The 16269-nt window shown below is 43.0% G+C and overlaps 1 protein-coding gene across 1 annotated transcript; it reads right to left on the bottom strand.

The window, feature by feature from the left end:
* Positions 1-78: 78 nt before the first annotated feature.
* On the bottom strand, positions 79-15730 carry LOC134531615 (cytochrome P450 6k1-like). The gene is made up of 6 exons (XM_063367371.1): positions 15593-15730; positions 12907-13468; positions 9905-10333; positions 9558-9779; positions 8320-8571; positions 79-1664 (listed from the first exon to the last, which is right to left on the bottom strand). Exons 2-6 carry the CDS (start codon positions 13430-13432, stop codon positions 1495-1497), a joined length of 1599 nt encoding a protein of 532 aa, XP_063223441.1. The 5' UTR covers positions 13433-13468; positions 15593-15730; the 3' UTR covers positions 79-1494.
* Positions 15731-16269: the final 539 nt, after the last annotated feature.

Here is a 16269-nt window from a genome sequence, read left to right as displayed (position 1 = left end):
GCGTGGCTTCACCCGATATGTTGTGTTAATGAATTTTCACACTATTATTTTTCATACGAATGCTACACTATGAAATCATTTTGTTTTAATTTTTGCTGGAAATTTCCGCATCATACATACTATGCATGTTATCAGTTTTTTTTAAAATTTCTGATAAACATTCATAGTGTATGAGATTTGACTACAGTCATAGCTATCAGAATTTCCCCCTCAAATTGATCAAATAAATCGCCATTTAGTTTTCACATTGTGTGCCTATAATTATTAGGATTGTTTAACACTAGAGAGAAGAAAATTTATTTTGGCATTATGGCACATATTGTGGTCGTCATGGTGATTCATTAAGAATACGTTCGTCGGGAGAAAAGCCGATAGCACGAAGGACCAATTTATTGTTGATTGCTGACAGGTATTAATGCATTGATAAACAAAATGTGTCAAAGAAAACTTGATTATCAATAACTTCAAACATTTGTATTGCCGATTAAATGTACTAGGTACATATATAATTAAAAGAAAACTTTTTTTTTGCCACAAAGAAGCTTCTTAAGGATGGGTCTCCGATAAATTGTTAGAAATAACAGTAAATATTCGGACTAGGGACCGGAAAAATTAGCGGTGTCAATGGCCCGCAGGATGAACTCCATAGTTCTACGTACACTCGGTCAAATGTCACCCTCTCATTGGCTGTTGTCTTGTGAGACCTCCCAACGTAGAAGCCTGTGATTCGATACAGCTTTGGCCGGGTGTTTCTCATTGGCCCAGAGTCATCCAGGTGAGTTGTGAGCCAATAGCAGAGGCAGCACTGAGGTATAAATATTAGTATTTTAGCCTATCGCGAAATGAACTCGCGAATTTTTCCGGTCTCTAATTCGGCCTTCTCGGCCGACGAACGCCCCAGACGTAAACGGACCGGCCTTCGCATTTCCAGATGGTCGGATGTTCGTTGGAAGATGCCAGATGATCCGTCTTCCAAGTCGTGTGTTCGGTTGACAAACTAGAGAGGGGTTTTTGTTCATGTCTCTGTTTTTAAGATGTTTCTCTGTGACCTCGTGTTTTGAAGCAAGGGAACTCGGAGCGTGTGAGTAACTCGTGGAAGGTGGTTGGTAGATGTTCGTCCGGGGGGATGACACACAACGCCGAAATGCCAAATTGACCACAACGCCGACAGCTAGAAAACTGCTGTGTACCACAACGCCGAATTACCACAACGCCGAAATACACTAACGCCGAAAAATTGACATTGCAGGACTGCCACAAAGGTTAGGTTAGGTTAGACTAGGTTAGGGTAGACTAGGTTAGGTTAGGCTAGGTTAGGTTAGGTTAGGTAAGGTTAGGTTTGATTGTGGTATTTCGGCGTTAAGGTACATTTAAGAAACACACACAAATTCATTCAGTTGTTATTTCAGCGTTGTGGTACACAGCAAGTTTTCTAGCTGTCGGGCGTTGTGGTCAACTTTGACATTCGGCGTTGTGGCAGTGACCCTGCTGACGTCACTGGAGGCGCTGGAAGGCCAGCACCACGTCCCTCTTGGGCGCCGGCGACCCGGAAGACGTCCTCAGCTCCAGCGGCGCTGGAGGCGTCTGGGCGCAGCGCCGCACCTGGTAGGTGGTCAGGATGTGCACCAGAGCCGTCTTCACCTGCATCTGGCCGAACCTCATGCCTGCGGGACATACAGGGACCGTGCGGTGTCACCACTGACTCGTCACACGCACGGCTGTGAGTAGTACACAAGAGGGGGTTCTGGTACAGGCTTCAGGTCGCGGTGCCCGCGCCGGGTCAATGACCGATTGTTCTCACGTCAGGATTTCGAAAAAAACCTCGAAAGTCATTTTGCCTTAGAAAGAGCACAAAATCCTAAAAAGAGGCTTAAGCATCCATGTCTACATACAGCCTCCGATAAGCCTCTGACGTCATCTAGGATTATGATGTCACCATTGCAATTCACCATTATGGCCACCATCTTGAAAATCTTTATTTATTATCCGATTTTAATGAAAAAAAATTAAAATTTATAAAAAAATTCAATGAATATATAAAAAAACATACTTTTACAACATGGAGATCGGAGACCTCGGTTCGAACCCAGTGAGGGCAAAAATAAAATAAAAATAGCGACCGAACCTGCTGTGCAGGGAGGCGAGGTGACCCTGGACTATATATCACTCGGGTGTCGCCTCAGCGGTCACGCCTGCGGGACAGGGACACGCCCTCGGAGCGAAGTGAGACAGGCCAGGACGCGGGGGTTCGAACCCGCGACCCTCGCCACGTGAGAGCGATGCGGCCACCGAGGCGCCTCGGACAACCTTTCTGATCACTAGAGACCGGAAAAATTCGCGGGTTCAACGACCTCCAGGATAGACTCCACTATCCTCTACACACTCGGGCAAATGCCAACTGTTCATTGGCTGCTGACTTGTGAGTCGTCTTGACTGGGCAGCCTGTGATTCGACACTTCTACGAGTGAGGGTCTCTAATTGGCCCTCATTACTCCAGATTAACAGTGAACCAATGGCAGAAGCCAGGGCCGGAACTAAGGGGGGGGGGGGCATGGGGGGCATGTGCCCCGGGCGGCAAATATCAGGGGTCGGCAAAATATGAAAAGTGGCTCACCAAAACAAAATGTAACTAGTCATTAAAAAAGTTTTGAAAGTGTACATATCGCAACCAATAAGTTAGCCAAGAAATTAAGAAATTTTATTTAACTTGATCATGCATAATTTGTAAATATATTCGTACTTCAAATGCGTTACTTCAGTCTAAGAAACAAGTATTACCATAATTCGTGGTCTGGAGTGAGTAAAACCACTGCGATGAGAGCTGGCATCTCAAGGACCCGTTGCGCGGGTGGTCACTTGGCGAGAGCGTTGAGTAGTGGAGGGGGTTAGTAACTTAATCGCTTCCTGGCTGATAACACCGATCGCGCTCGGCTGTCTGGCAATCCCAGTTACACGAACCACGAACCATCGGGATTTAAATCGTGTATTAAATCTGGCTCGCCACTGCGGGAACAAGCTCGAGAGATAGTCTACAATACAATAATGCAAAACATTTCAGCGAACCAAAAAGTTGTTAAAATTGTATACAGCAAGTGTTGCAACATGTGTCTCAATTTTAACTGTAAAACGAATTCTAGCAGATGGTAAGGCAAAGAGCTAAACAAGATTTACCTTTTCGACACCAATGGGTACGAAAACAGAGCACATGAAAATAATCGAATTAGACGATTTCACATGTGGTGCTGTGCAGATAAAAATTCACGAGTTTTATACTGTAAGGAAATGCGTTCCGAAATTAAAGAAGTTGAAAAAAGGCTTTGTAAGAAGACGGTGTTTTAACTGTAGCAGGGAATACTTGCGAAAATTTTTGAAGAATTTAGGATTCCCCTGTAGTTCTGTTTCTGTATTTCATTTTGAAACTGTATTTTTATAAGAAGGATAACAGCTAAAACGCGTGTTTTCGGTATAGTTTTTAGACATGAAACGCCCAGTAAATATTGCATTCCACCTTTATCTACATGTAGCCGCCCTTTAATGGTTTCCGCTCAATTTTCATAATTATCCTGTGTACGACGAGAAGTCTGCGTGCCAGTTCAGAGCCTTGCGCTTAGAGGCGATACCGTGCTAGTAACACCAGTGAGAGTCTTGCTTATAATCTCGCCTCACTAACACAAATACGCCCTGACGAGCTATTCTGTGGACAAATGGATGTTGAAAAAAATTTAAAACTACTGGGACGTCATTAAGTGGCTGAGAGTGTGGTGAAATGATGAAATAAAATGCATTATTTACGCCGTTGGTTCTCGTGTAAGACGGACTCTCGCGCGACGGTATGGTTTACCACCCCTCCTTTCCCGGCGCTGGGGGGGAAGGCTGTTGATGCGGAGCATGCTCTTTTGTTTGTTGTCGCATTTTAGCGGCTTTTTGGGCTGTCAGCTCTTGCTGCCACTAAACAGACATCGTAATTCGCCGAGTGCTACAATTATGTTGTTTACGTGTGTGCCTGCGATTGCGACATTAAGTTGTTTCAGTATTTACCATTTATAGGTGTTAGGAAAATATATATTTATTTTGAGTCATTTGTCCATTATAAGCTGGGTTACGTTTTTTTTATCAGTCTCTAAATTATGGACGGCAGAAAACGGCTGAGTGGAGCCGAGAACAGGAAAGCTGCCAAAGAGAAAAGGAAAAAAAAAGAAAGCGATGTGCTGTCGGCGACACCGAACTTAGAATTGAACATTAACAGTAAGTTTGGATTTTTAAGTGGTGTTCAAATTCATAAAATGGAAGTAGAAGATTTAAAAGTCAAAGCAGCAGAATTAGGAAACACTTAAGAGTGGCGATCTTAACAAAGAAGAATTCGTATTTGAAATTGAAAGTTTTAAACACCATGCATTAACAGTAGACTATGAATTAAAAGATGCTACAGCATCAACAATGTTGAGCCTAATCTACAAAAATAAACTGAAGGAGGCATATCCTAACATTACTACTGCTCTGAGAATGTTTCTCACCCTTCCAGTTACAATAACGTCAGGCGAAAGAAGTTTTTGTAAACTTAAAATTATTAAAAGCTATTTGAGAAGCACATTGGGCCAGCAAAGATTAACAAATCTAAGTATTATATCTATTGAACACAAACGAGCTGCTTTGATCAATTTTGATGATATTATTAACACTTTTGCAGCTAATCACGCTCGAAAAATTAAATTTTGAATTGAATTTATTTGTATGGTTATCAATACAATATTATTCTTAAATCAGAATCACATGTTCCTTATGTAATTTTAGTACTTAATAAAATTATTGGTAGACATTAATTTTCACTGTTGTGCCAACAATAAACAATAAATTGATAACAGTCTATTTCATTATAATAAAAAATGTAATTGTATTAGTTTTCCAATTAGTGTACTTGATAAATAAAAGTTCTCAGTTATGTATAAGTGAATAGTATCATTTCAACCACCGTTTCTAACGAAAAAAGGTATTTTATAATGTTGGTAAGGAGTGGGCGGCAAATTAAGCTTTGCCCCCCCCCCCCCAACAAATCTCCTAGTTCCGGCCCTGGCAGAAGCAGCACTAGGGTATAATTATTTGAATTGTAGCATTTCACGAATTGAATCCGCGAATTTTTCAGGTCTCTACTGATCACACTTCAAACATACTAAAACAATAACACAGTGACAATAAATATCGCAGGTTTTCACGGCAATTGTCTAAAATTTTCTTGGCTTCTAGTGTGCAGGCAGTGTCAGGTAATTAGACTTAGTCTACCTGATGATGGCAGCTGCAATGACTGCCGAAACGTCGCAAGACAAATTACCTCCTGATCCGGCCTACACCCAGAAGATGAAAAAATTTGTTAAAAAATGGTAAAAAAATTTATATGTTAAACAAAAAAAAAAATAATCAGGCAATGAAAATTAAGTGGGTAAATTTGAAATCAAGCTACAGCAAGTGAACATGTAATTTTCCGTGGGAAGTTAATTTGTCCGATGTGATTTCCTCCGAGTTGAGTGCCGTTTGAAGTATTCCCCGGGAAGAGGAGAGAGAGAGAGGGAGAGAGAGGGAGAGAGAGAGAGAGAGAGAGAGAGAGACTGGGAAAGACTGGACTCTGAAGGGAAGGGCGTGGCCAGAGGTGCAGCCATCGGGAAACGGAACGTGCAAGAGTCTCCCGTGTCTGGAGACCAAAATCGTCGCGCACGGAAGGGAAGACCCAGTCCTCGAGAAGGAACAACGGGGGGGTTCCTGTGCTGATGTGCCGGCCAGGCAGGACGGAGAGATAAGAGGGTCGTGTGACGGCTCTGCGCGCAGTCGCCGATGACGAGATAGTGTCGCCACCAGCTGACAGCTGACCGACAAGTCTGCAGTCGACGCACGGCGGTGCAATTATCATTACGATCCAAGTAAGTGCGGCTAAATGCCTACACACACACACACACACACACACACACACACACACACATATATAAAAGCTAGAATCTAAAAAAAAAAATTGGTTGTCTGTAAAGTCGGCTTACGGACGATAGTTTAACGTGACAACGTCATAACAAAACATTGATGAAATGATTGCATACTTTTATGAATAAAATTGAATCACTTTTATTTGAATTATCACTATTTTGTATGGATACAAAGAATGAGTGAAATGAAATCTACAATTTAATTGACAAGTTTACTTTTATTTGAACTCATTAATTCAAATATGTTTATTACTTTAAAGAAGAGATTATTTTAACTATAACTTTTATACACGTTTGCTATTTAACTTCTTCCAATCTGTGTTATTCTGTTAAGGATAGGACGATGATAGGAAAAGTAGGAAACGAATGAGAGTGTTTCAAGTTTAATGTGCCTCGAAAAAGTCAAATCGATTGTTGTTCCAATCGAGTGGAAGAGCGATAGATGCGGCGCGAGCGTACGATGAGCGTAACGGGACACAGCGTAACGGGAAAATGTGCGTTACGGGACACTTTTCGTGCGTGCAGCCGGCGTTCATCGATTTATTAGACGTCACGTCAAAAAAACTTTTCTACGCCCCAAAAATTATTCCCCACTTCGCGAAAACATACTTGCATCATATACTAACCAAAAATAATTTTTTTAACGAGATTTTATCCATTTGAAGATTTTATACTCGAGCTATATACAATTGTAAAACTATCCCCTGTTCGAGAGAGTGACCAAATGGTAGCATGTAATAGCCCGGTCCGAGCCCTGAGTTCTCTGTAAGGAGCGTTTGTCCTTGGCAATTTTGGATTTTGGGTGTATCAGGTAATTGTCTGATTTATGGCAGTTGCAATGACTGCCGAAACGTTGCAAGACAATAATCACCTGGCACGTCCTACACACACCCGGAAGCCAAGAAAATGCAGACAATGGCCGTGAAAGCCCTGTGATCTTTATTAAGTGTGGAACTAGTAAATACTGGAAAGTATGGTCGCGCCAGTAATTCTTCCCCCCCCCCCCCCCGGGCCATCAGGACTAGCACCGGTGTTCGTAGCTCAAAGACAACACCAGGTAGCAGAGTTTTAGCAAGCCGAAATCGCTTCACATAGGTATTCCTGCAAGTATGTCATGAGTATAGTGGACACGTGAATGCTTGGTACCAAAAACTGTTTACCAAAAGCTGTTTACGATTCAGTACAGAGAATTTGAAATTATTTAATAAGCCCATACAACTGTAAGTACTATAAAGAAACATTTAGTGTTAATTGAGTTATCTATTTTTATTTGAAAATTGTATTGCCCTTTTAAAAAAAAAATAACTATGAAACTTTTAACCTTGCTAGTTTGTGCATTTCTGACGTCTTGTGTAACCATGCTCTGTCAACTCCAAGGAAAGGTGTTTTTTGTATAATCATTTTAATATTTAGTTATGGTATTAAGACGACAGTGTCAACGAAAATCAACATTCTTCAACCACTGATTCATAGGAAAAATCTTCACCGTTCGGAATTTCTTACCACACCTACACATTAATCTGATTTTTTTTTACAGCATTTAAGTAATATATTCAGATAAGCACTATATTATTTCATGGCAAAAATGTTTATGTTAAATCTATGTTGTTTGTTAAGAAATACAAAATATATTTCAAGGTTATAGTATTTCCTCCCCCCCCCCCCCCAAATTCAGCAAATTAAAAAATATGAAAAAAAATTGCGTCCAACATCTTGTCTAGAATGAAGTCATTATGTACAAAAATGCACACTTTAAATTAATGATTCTGAGAAAGGAACCAGCAAAAGCCGTAATTAAAAAAAAGATCTGAGCATTTTCTTGGTGTGACTAAGGAAAACCAAGTAAAACCCAAATCAAATTGACTAAACAGAGAATATAACCAGGATTCTCTTAAATTCGAGTCCAGTGTCTTGCCACTGTTCTACAATGCTCCATCGTCAAATTTTACTTAATAAATGTTTTATATGTGCCAAGATACCAAGCAGTTGTTTTTAAAATATATATCGTTGTTTCATATAAATAGGACATACAAATAGATCTTCAGTATTTTTGGTAGTTGGAAATGCACTCTCACCACACTGAAATGATGCCCCAAATGACAAAATATAACCCGCAATGCTCAGTTTTACTCGAAGATGCTGGTGCGATGGTTTACCAATGCAGGCGAGTACGTCCAATGAACTCTACCAGCAGTAGCGCTGACGAATCTCGGAAAGAGTTTTGTTTACTCACAGGTAGACCACCCGAGGTCTCATGGTGCATTTCCTTCAGCAGTCCCGGCCGGCATTATGCTTGTCGGAAGGGAGTGTACTTTTTAAGTTTGACGTTGAAGTAAACGATGCAGCAACTCACCAATGCATATCCTCGGTCCTTCGCCGAACGGGAGGTGCGCGAAATGGTGTCTCTTGCTGTTGTTCTCGGGAGTGAACCGTTCAGGGTCGAACCGCTCTGGCTCCGGGTATATGTCCTTGTCGCGGTGAATTCCCAGCACCGGGATCATGACGCTGGTGCCTTTCTCAACGACGATCTCCGTCCCCGGGATCTTGTAGTCCTGCAGACACTTCCTCTCCAGCTGGGGCACGGTTGGGTACATTCGCAAGGTTTCTGTCGAATTGAAACAAAGAGTGGATTCACTGGCATTGTCTACGTAAACAACTAAGACAAACATATATGTGTGTGTATATGCACCTGAATGTAAAATATGTAGTTTTTTTTACATTTCTATAAGTTTTATTGTCCAATATGCCTATGGAAAACTGAGCAAATTGTCATATTATGTATAATACATTTGAAACATGTAAATTTCTGTAATCATACTTGTTTAGGTTTGAACATGTTGAATGTTATCAATTTTGGTTCTTTATGACATCCAGAGCATTATTATACTTTCTGTGAAAACTAGATTAACAAAATAAAAAAAATATTAAAAAAATTGTAGGCACAAAACTACAATACATATTTATTTTATTTTCATAGTCATAAAAGATTAAGGATTCTGTAGCAAACAGGCAATAAACGTGCTGCTGGTAATGTTGTACGATGTGATGATGATCATTTAAATGCTTTTTACCACAAACGACAGTCCCTAACAGTAGTCTGGATTGAGAAGTGGTTGACCTAAGGCGAAGGGAGTCTTCGAGCACGAGGCAGGGATAGAGATCTTCGTAGATGCCTTTAATACAAATTCTGCACAGTAACCCCCTTGATATAACGCCATTTTCAACAGCACAACATACAACAGGCGACCGTCACAACACAGCGGGGCAACTTTCGGAACTGGTACCAACATTACCAGTGCCGCTGAGAAACTTCAGCAATGCAAAATAACTACATGGAAGCTCGGAATCCTTTTTACACAGGATAAGAATGAGGACATATCTACCTTAATATATTTTGCAAATTCGTTTTCTAAGCAGACTTTAAAGTGTAAATAATTTTAATAAGTTCACCAGACAAAAAGTCTCTGTTTTGCATCCCTTCGAGCTCTCTGTAATTGTCACATTATTTACATTTATATTGAAATTATACTTTCCAAAACTGAAATAATAATGAGAAACATGCCATCACCATGTGCTTAAAAACCTTCTTACCCGAAATAACCATCTCCAGGTAAGCCATCTCTGCTATGGCATCGTACGTCACTTCAGAATTGTGTTTTTCAAGAACTGCTTGTATCTCTCTCCGCAGTCGGTCTTGGACGGCAGGATTCATCGCCAGCTCGTACAGGGCGAACGACAGGACCGAGGAGGAGGTTTCGAAGCCAGCGAGTATGAAGATGAAGGCCTGCGCTACGAAGTCGTCGTCCACCAGTTCTGAAACATTCCACGAAATAAAGTGAACAGGTCAACCATATCATGAAACAAGGAAGATTTTGAAAATTCACAGAACTCGCGCAAATGAACAATAAAATTACTTTGTTAACAAGACTTTCACTCACTTATATCAGTTTTAAGGTCCTCCGGATTCATGTATCTGCTGTCCTTTTTTATCTCCTCCTGTTCTTTGGCGTCTTCAAAGCGAACTTCTCCCTCGTTCTTCATCTGCATGAGGATGTCCACGAAGTCCTTGCGGACCACGCCGTGCTTCTTGCGGTATTCCACCACGTCCCAGAACGTCTTTCGGACGAAGTCGTAGACTGGGTTCCCTTGGCCTTTGCGCCGAGGCAGCATCCGGAGCAGCCACGGAGCCACGTACGCGAACATGACGACGAACTTCTTCAGTCCGTCGAACTCGAACACCTTCCTCATGGTGGCCCGGAACTCGCAGTTCGGGTCGGCGAGGGCGTTGGCGTTCACCCCGAAGGCGCAGGAGGCGATGACGTCAGTGGAATACCTGGCCACCGTGTCCTTCACCAGAACCGACTTATCTGGAGAAAACCACAACATTATTTAGAGCCATTATCAGGAGGCGATGACGTCAGTGGGATACCTGGCCACCGTGTACTTCACCAGAACCGACTTATCTGGAGAAAACCACAACATTATTTAGAGCCATTATCAGGAGGCGATGACGTCAGTGTAATACCTGGCCACTGTGTCCTTCACCAGAACCGACTGAACTGGAGAAAACCACAACATTTATTAGAGACATTATCAGAGACATATTACTGTGCCACCAATAGGTATTTTTGGCACAATTCTAAATTTGAATTTTTGAAAATTTCTGTCGCCAGTCATTTTATTTGTTTGCTGTAAGAGCTTAAACTTTTTCCTCCTCCTGTATACTCCCGTTTAATCTTTGTCAGACATGTCTCCCCAATATTTCCCAGCCCTAGATGTGATTTTACTTAGCCTTTCGCGAGTCAATCTGTGTATCATTTTATTCCCACCTTGGCGCACGAACGTCGCCTGTAATTCGCCTCCGAGCCATGACAAGAACTGCTATGTCCTGCAAGTTATCGTGGCTGGCTGTTTCTAAGACCTCGCTTATGTGAGCACTCCATGGCATGAACTCGAGTCATTTTCACCAACGTCCAGTCACGCTTCCGGGCTCAGCCTCGTTCCCACTGTCACTGCAGTCTACACCCACTCACCTTCTCCAAGTTTTCCTGGGTACACTGGTCACTAACCCCGGCCAGGGTAGGCCTGCCTCAAGGTCTCGACAATAGTCTTGGAAAGTACATGATTATGCCCTCTAGCGGCAGTGTTGCAAATTATTTTCCATGCGTGTTTGAACACCACTAAACGCCTGCCTCCTGGCGTTTCCCGCAGCAACCAGTACCCCGTAGTTCCTTCCCAGGCCACCAGAGCGCTGGCCTAGTCCGCTCCATAAGCCCCGTGCCTTAACAGTCGCCTCGTGTGAGTCGACCTCTACTTGGTTCAGACACACCTCAGTAGGTCGCGCTGACACCGGCCAGTACCAGATATCGAGATATCGAAGTCAGTATTTATCGACAAGCCCCTCGGTAATCTTCGGAACCTTTCGGTCCGGAAGCCGAAGCCTCCCCCCTTTCTTTTGATTGACTTCGCCTTTTAATTAGGGGTCGCTGCCGCCCCAAAGAGACTACGCGCCGCGACTCCAGACTGACCACACCGTATCTCCGGCATCAGGACGTCACTCCGTTTTTTTTCAAAGATGTAATCAGCTAGACAAGGTATATGATTCCCACAACTTTAGTGATTAGCATTTAGTCAGTCTGTGTAGGTCTACCTCGTAGGAGTAGTCATGTTTTGTTAATCATAATTTATTAATTTTTTAAATCATGGAAATATCTGCGACAACCGCGGGTTCGCGATCGCCGCACCTGGGCTGATCCTGGAAGCCATCTGCCTGTATAGTGAGTTTTGACAACCTTTATTCCCCGACCATCATCGTGATTAGAAGGCATTTTCGGCCTATTTTGCCAACTTCTGTGAACCAGCCCTGAACATGTGTGTTTCGTATCTGTTCACAGACAGGGTCTAAGGAATAGATAGTTTCCAAGGGTCAGATGAGATTTCAAGGACCGGATGAGATTCCAAATACCAGACGAAGTTCCAAGGGCCGGACGAGATTCCAAGGACCAGACAAGGTTCCAAGGGCCGGATGATTAGGGCCTTCTTACGTCCAGTTAGCAGTTTCACTTCGCCGAGCATTTGTCACACTGCCAGTCCTTCAGTTTTTTTATGCCTTCGGAATAGTATTGAATCACGACGTGGAATTGATCAGACAACCAGAAATGTTTCTTTCGGGACTTTAACTTGTACTGGGATTTACCGCGAATCAACCTGTTTATTGTGGCTAGTTATATTTTAATTGTATAATTAAGGACAATTTTCTAATGTGGGCCGGACCATTCTTTTAATAATATAATTATAAATAAATGTCAATGTGATATCATTATATACATGTCAATAATTTCATCTAATTTTATCTTATTATGAAAGAAATGTTAAATAAAGATAGAGGTACCTACACCTGGACGAAATAATTATTTTTTAACTAAAAGATCCACTAGTTACCCCAGTCATCAAGAGATAGTGAAGTGTAACAAAATAATGACATAACTTAGGTTTACTCTGTTATGACTGAGGAGTGTAACATTACACAGACTTTCTAAACTGGGCTGAGACAAAGGAAAAACTTTTTAGAGACAACAAATGGTTATTACCAGTTATTCATCAATTGGAAATACGCATGTGTAGGGACCGGAAAAATTCGCGGATTAATTTCGTGATAGGCTGAAATCCAAACACGTGTACAATTCTGCTGGTTTTGCTATTGGCTCGAAGTTTAACTTGAGCTCTCTGGGCCAGTGAGAGATTATCGACCAAAGAATCATCGAATCAAAGCTACCTAGTAAAGACGCCTCACAAGTTAGCACCCAATGAACACACGTGTTTGCTTGAAAAATGCAGAGGATAATGGAGGCTATCCTAGAGGTAATTGAATCCGCGAATTTTTCCGGTCCCTACGCATGTGTCATTGTATGAGCTGAAGAATATGGTTAAAGATAATTACTTTTAGACATCTCGTGGTCGATGCAGTTCAGCAACTCCTTGCCGCACTCGTTGATGAGGTAGAACATCTTCTTGATCTTGCCGGAGGTGAAGGTGGGGGTGAGCTTGACCCTCATGTGCCTCCACTTCTTGCCCTTCAGCATGAAGAGGGTCCTGGACGCCAGGTCGGCATTCTTGTCCGAGGAAGAACCCATGGACCTGTCCAGGAAGTAAGCGGCGTCCTTCACCAAGATGCTCCTCACCACGTCCAGGCTGCGGACCATGAGGAAGGGCTTTTGGAACGAGAAGAGGCCGACGACGGGCTTGTCGGGGTTGCTGTCGTATACTCTCTTGAGGTACTGGGAGATGGTCTCCTTCTGCAAGATCACGTTGCCAATGTTGCCCACCAGCACTGTCGGCGGCATGTAGGGGCAGCCCCGCTTCCTCCAGTACGAGAAGGAGCGGGTGAAGTAGAGGTACAGCGCGGTCAGACACGTGACCAAGACGACGGCGAGGTCGGCCGACCAAGAGCTAAATATGACTGCCATTCTGCCCACTGCTCCTCCTTCACGCAGCACCTGCAACTGAAATGGAACAAAGTCAGGGGTTTTCGGAAAACACCTATATTCCTAGTGCAGAAATCAGTGCGTGGAAAACAACCAGCTTTATCAAGTATCAGCTGTGTGTCGGCTTGCGCATATGACTACGTGACACTGTGCCATTGCAAGGCAGTGTTCTATCTGATGTGTGAGTAGTTATTATCATAGTTTGTCATATTATGTGATGGGCTGGTGGGGATTGTGCACTCGTTCTCGCTTGCAAACCAGACACAGTAGGGGACAGAGTCTTTTAATCCTGCCCCAGAGTTAGCAGACTGGTTCTTTGCTTGTTGCAAATACCAGTGAAAGCTTTAAGATAACTAATTATGCAGATGTTGCCGCTTTCCAAAATTTTCTGTGATGCCTAATTTAGTAATAGGCATTCCATGGTTTGGACCAGGGGCGCCAATCTGTAGGCTTCTCAAGGGGGACTTGCGGAAATTCGCAAGGGGTGCCCATGCGGCCCGAGAGTTTTCCTCATGGGTTTTAACTGACGCAAGTAATCTCTGTATGGGGTGCTTGTATATTGTATACTACCCATGTTTTGGCCTATATGCATACAATAAGCAGAAAACTTTATAACAGAGAGAAAATTTTTCCATAAAACATAGTTTTGATGTTTACTTTCAACACCCTTTCACAGTCACGATTCTGCAAGCGCCAGAAGTGTGCCCCTTCAGTGAGAGGCTTCTTGATTCCAGCCCCTCCCCCCCGGGATATACGCCTATGCGGGTGCCACAGCCACGATGGGGTATGTCGGTAACTGGAACACGACGGCTGGATTGGGCTGCCAATGCTGAATGTGTAGCTTCAAATAATGAAAGTTAAGTCAACCAAACCGACATCTGTGATGAGTCTTATGTGCTACTGAACCAAAAGTAAGCATTCTGTGCTGTCACATCACATTCCTGTGTGGGTTTATGGACGGCTGCGCGCCTGGCACGAATGTCCGCTGGCGTTTTCGGGTCGCGCCGATGGCGTAACCACGTTGTGCTGCACCCCTCGTGTCGCTGGCGAGATGGAACCCACTCAGCCACCTCGGTCCTGGTCACGAGACTTGGGCGAGTCATAACTGAAACTGTCTGGGAAGGGAGGTCCCGCTGGTCTTTAGCGGGCGACTGCTAGAGACCGGAAAAATTCGCGGATTAATTTCGTGATAGGCTGAAATCCAAACACGTGTACAATTCTGCTGGTTTTGCTATTGGCTCGAAGTTTAACTTGAGCTGTCTGGGCCAATGAGAGATTATCGACCAAAGAATCATCGAATCACGAGCTACCTAGTGGAGACGCCTCACAAGTTAGCACCCAACGAACACGCGTGTTTGCTTGAAAAAATACAGAGGATAATGGAGGCTATCCTAGAGGTAATTGAATCCTCGAATTTTTCCGGTCTCTAGTGATTGCGTTTGAGTGGGGCTCCTTCAGGTGGGCGTGGCCCGGACCGTTGCAGCGATTCGCTGGACAGTGGTCGTCACGTGACAGTTACAGCAGTGTTGTGCTCACTCTGAGGGCTCTGCGCACGAGGTTACTATTTGGGGTTAGCGATTCGCAGTTAATGGTTCTCAAACGATGATAGGAAAAGTGGAAACGAATAGGAGTGTTTCAAGGATGATGTGAAGGAAAATGGCTTACCCAACACCAAAATGCAGTCAAAAATAATATATTTGCGCCACGGACTCTGAAGCAATGCTAGGAGGAACGGGTTAGCAAAGAGCAATGAAATTGCTACATTGAAATGCATGAAAACAGAATTACGCCACGGACTCGGTCGAAATGCTAGGAGGTTCAGGTTAGCAAAGAGCAATATAAAATGAGCGTAACGGGACACAGCGAAACGGGACGATGTGCGTAACGGGGCACTTTTTCGTGCGTGCAGCCGGCGTTCATCGATTGATTAGACGTTGTCACGTCAATATGCGCCAATTTTCATTATTAATATTCAGTATTATCTCGAAAAAAAAAACATTCATATATGTAAAATTAACCATGAGCCATGGGTTATACAAATTTACATTATCTTTCTTGTAGTGTTACAAACTATTTCTTGGGAACTGGTTTCCAAAGTAATATTTTCTAAAAGTATAGAAATGTTTTTCCTGTGCAAAATACCTGAACACTCTCCGAGTCTTGGTGATCGCAAAGGCAGCACTCCTCTTGTCGAAGCGTCTTAGTTCACGTCGCAGTATAGTCTGTCTCTTTGCTGGTACATTTAATACCTGTAGTTGCTGCTATCTCGCTATCGCAAGAAAGAAAGCCACCGGAGATTACACTTCGCTCACCGGGTCTTTAAGAACCTCTGGTATCTAAACTTCTGTCAAAGAGCCGAGATATCGCTTAAGCGAAAAGCAAACATCGAATTTTCACACCACGTGACGTATTATCCTCCTCATTATTAAAAAACAAAGTGAGTACTGACAGATAGTTATTGACGAATCGATCATCTTATATTTCCCCTTGCTGACAGAAACAGCAGATTCCCTGGAGAAGTTATTTTGGGGTGATGCACTTATGGCATACTGATGATAACACTTAGAAGGACTTCTTGAAGTGGCACAAAAATTTTGACAATGGCATGGTTTTACTTTCATGTTAAAGTTGTGCACTCGACATTTAACATTCGAAAATATTTTTTTCTGCGCCTAACACTGGAATGCTTTAAGTAAACATCCTCCTCTTGCTTCACACTTAGTCAGCCGGATTATGGGCACTGGAAAAATACGGGTGATAGAAAGCTGTTTCTGAAGTTTGCTGCAAGGTCGCACTAAGCTGGGCACATACGATGTGAT

The sequence above is a fragment of the Bacillus rossius genome, chromosome 1, assembly GCF_032445375.1.
Source record: "Bacillus rossius redtenbacheri isolate Brsri chromosome 1, Brsri_v3, whole genome shotgun sequence".
Classification (NCBI taxonomy): Eukaryota; Metazoa; Arthropoda; class Insecta; order Phasmatodea; family Bacillidae; genus Bacillus; species Bacillus rossius.
The sequence above is the reverse complement of the archived record's forward strand: the minus strand, read 5'-3'. Positions and strand labels throughout refer to the sequence as shown.

What these genes read in the sequence shown, in the direction of transcription:
- LOC134531615 (XM_063367371.1), bottom strand. Translation starts at nt 13,432, where the DNA reads ATGGCAGTCATATTTAGCTCTTGGTCGGCCGACCTCGCCGTCGTCTTG. An exon ending in GGACCTTAAAACTGATATAA is followed by an intron (nt 9,780 to 9,904) that starts GTGAGTGAAAGT and finishes GGAATGTTTCAG; the next exon opens with AACTGGTGGACGACGACTTC. An exon ending in AGGACCGAGGATATGCATTG is followed by an intron (nt 1,665 to 8,319) that starts GTGAGTTGCTGC and finishes TATGTCCCGCAG; the next exon opens with GCATGAGGTTCGGCCAGATG.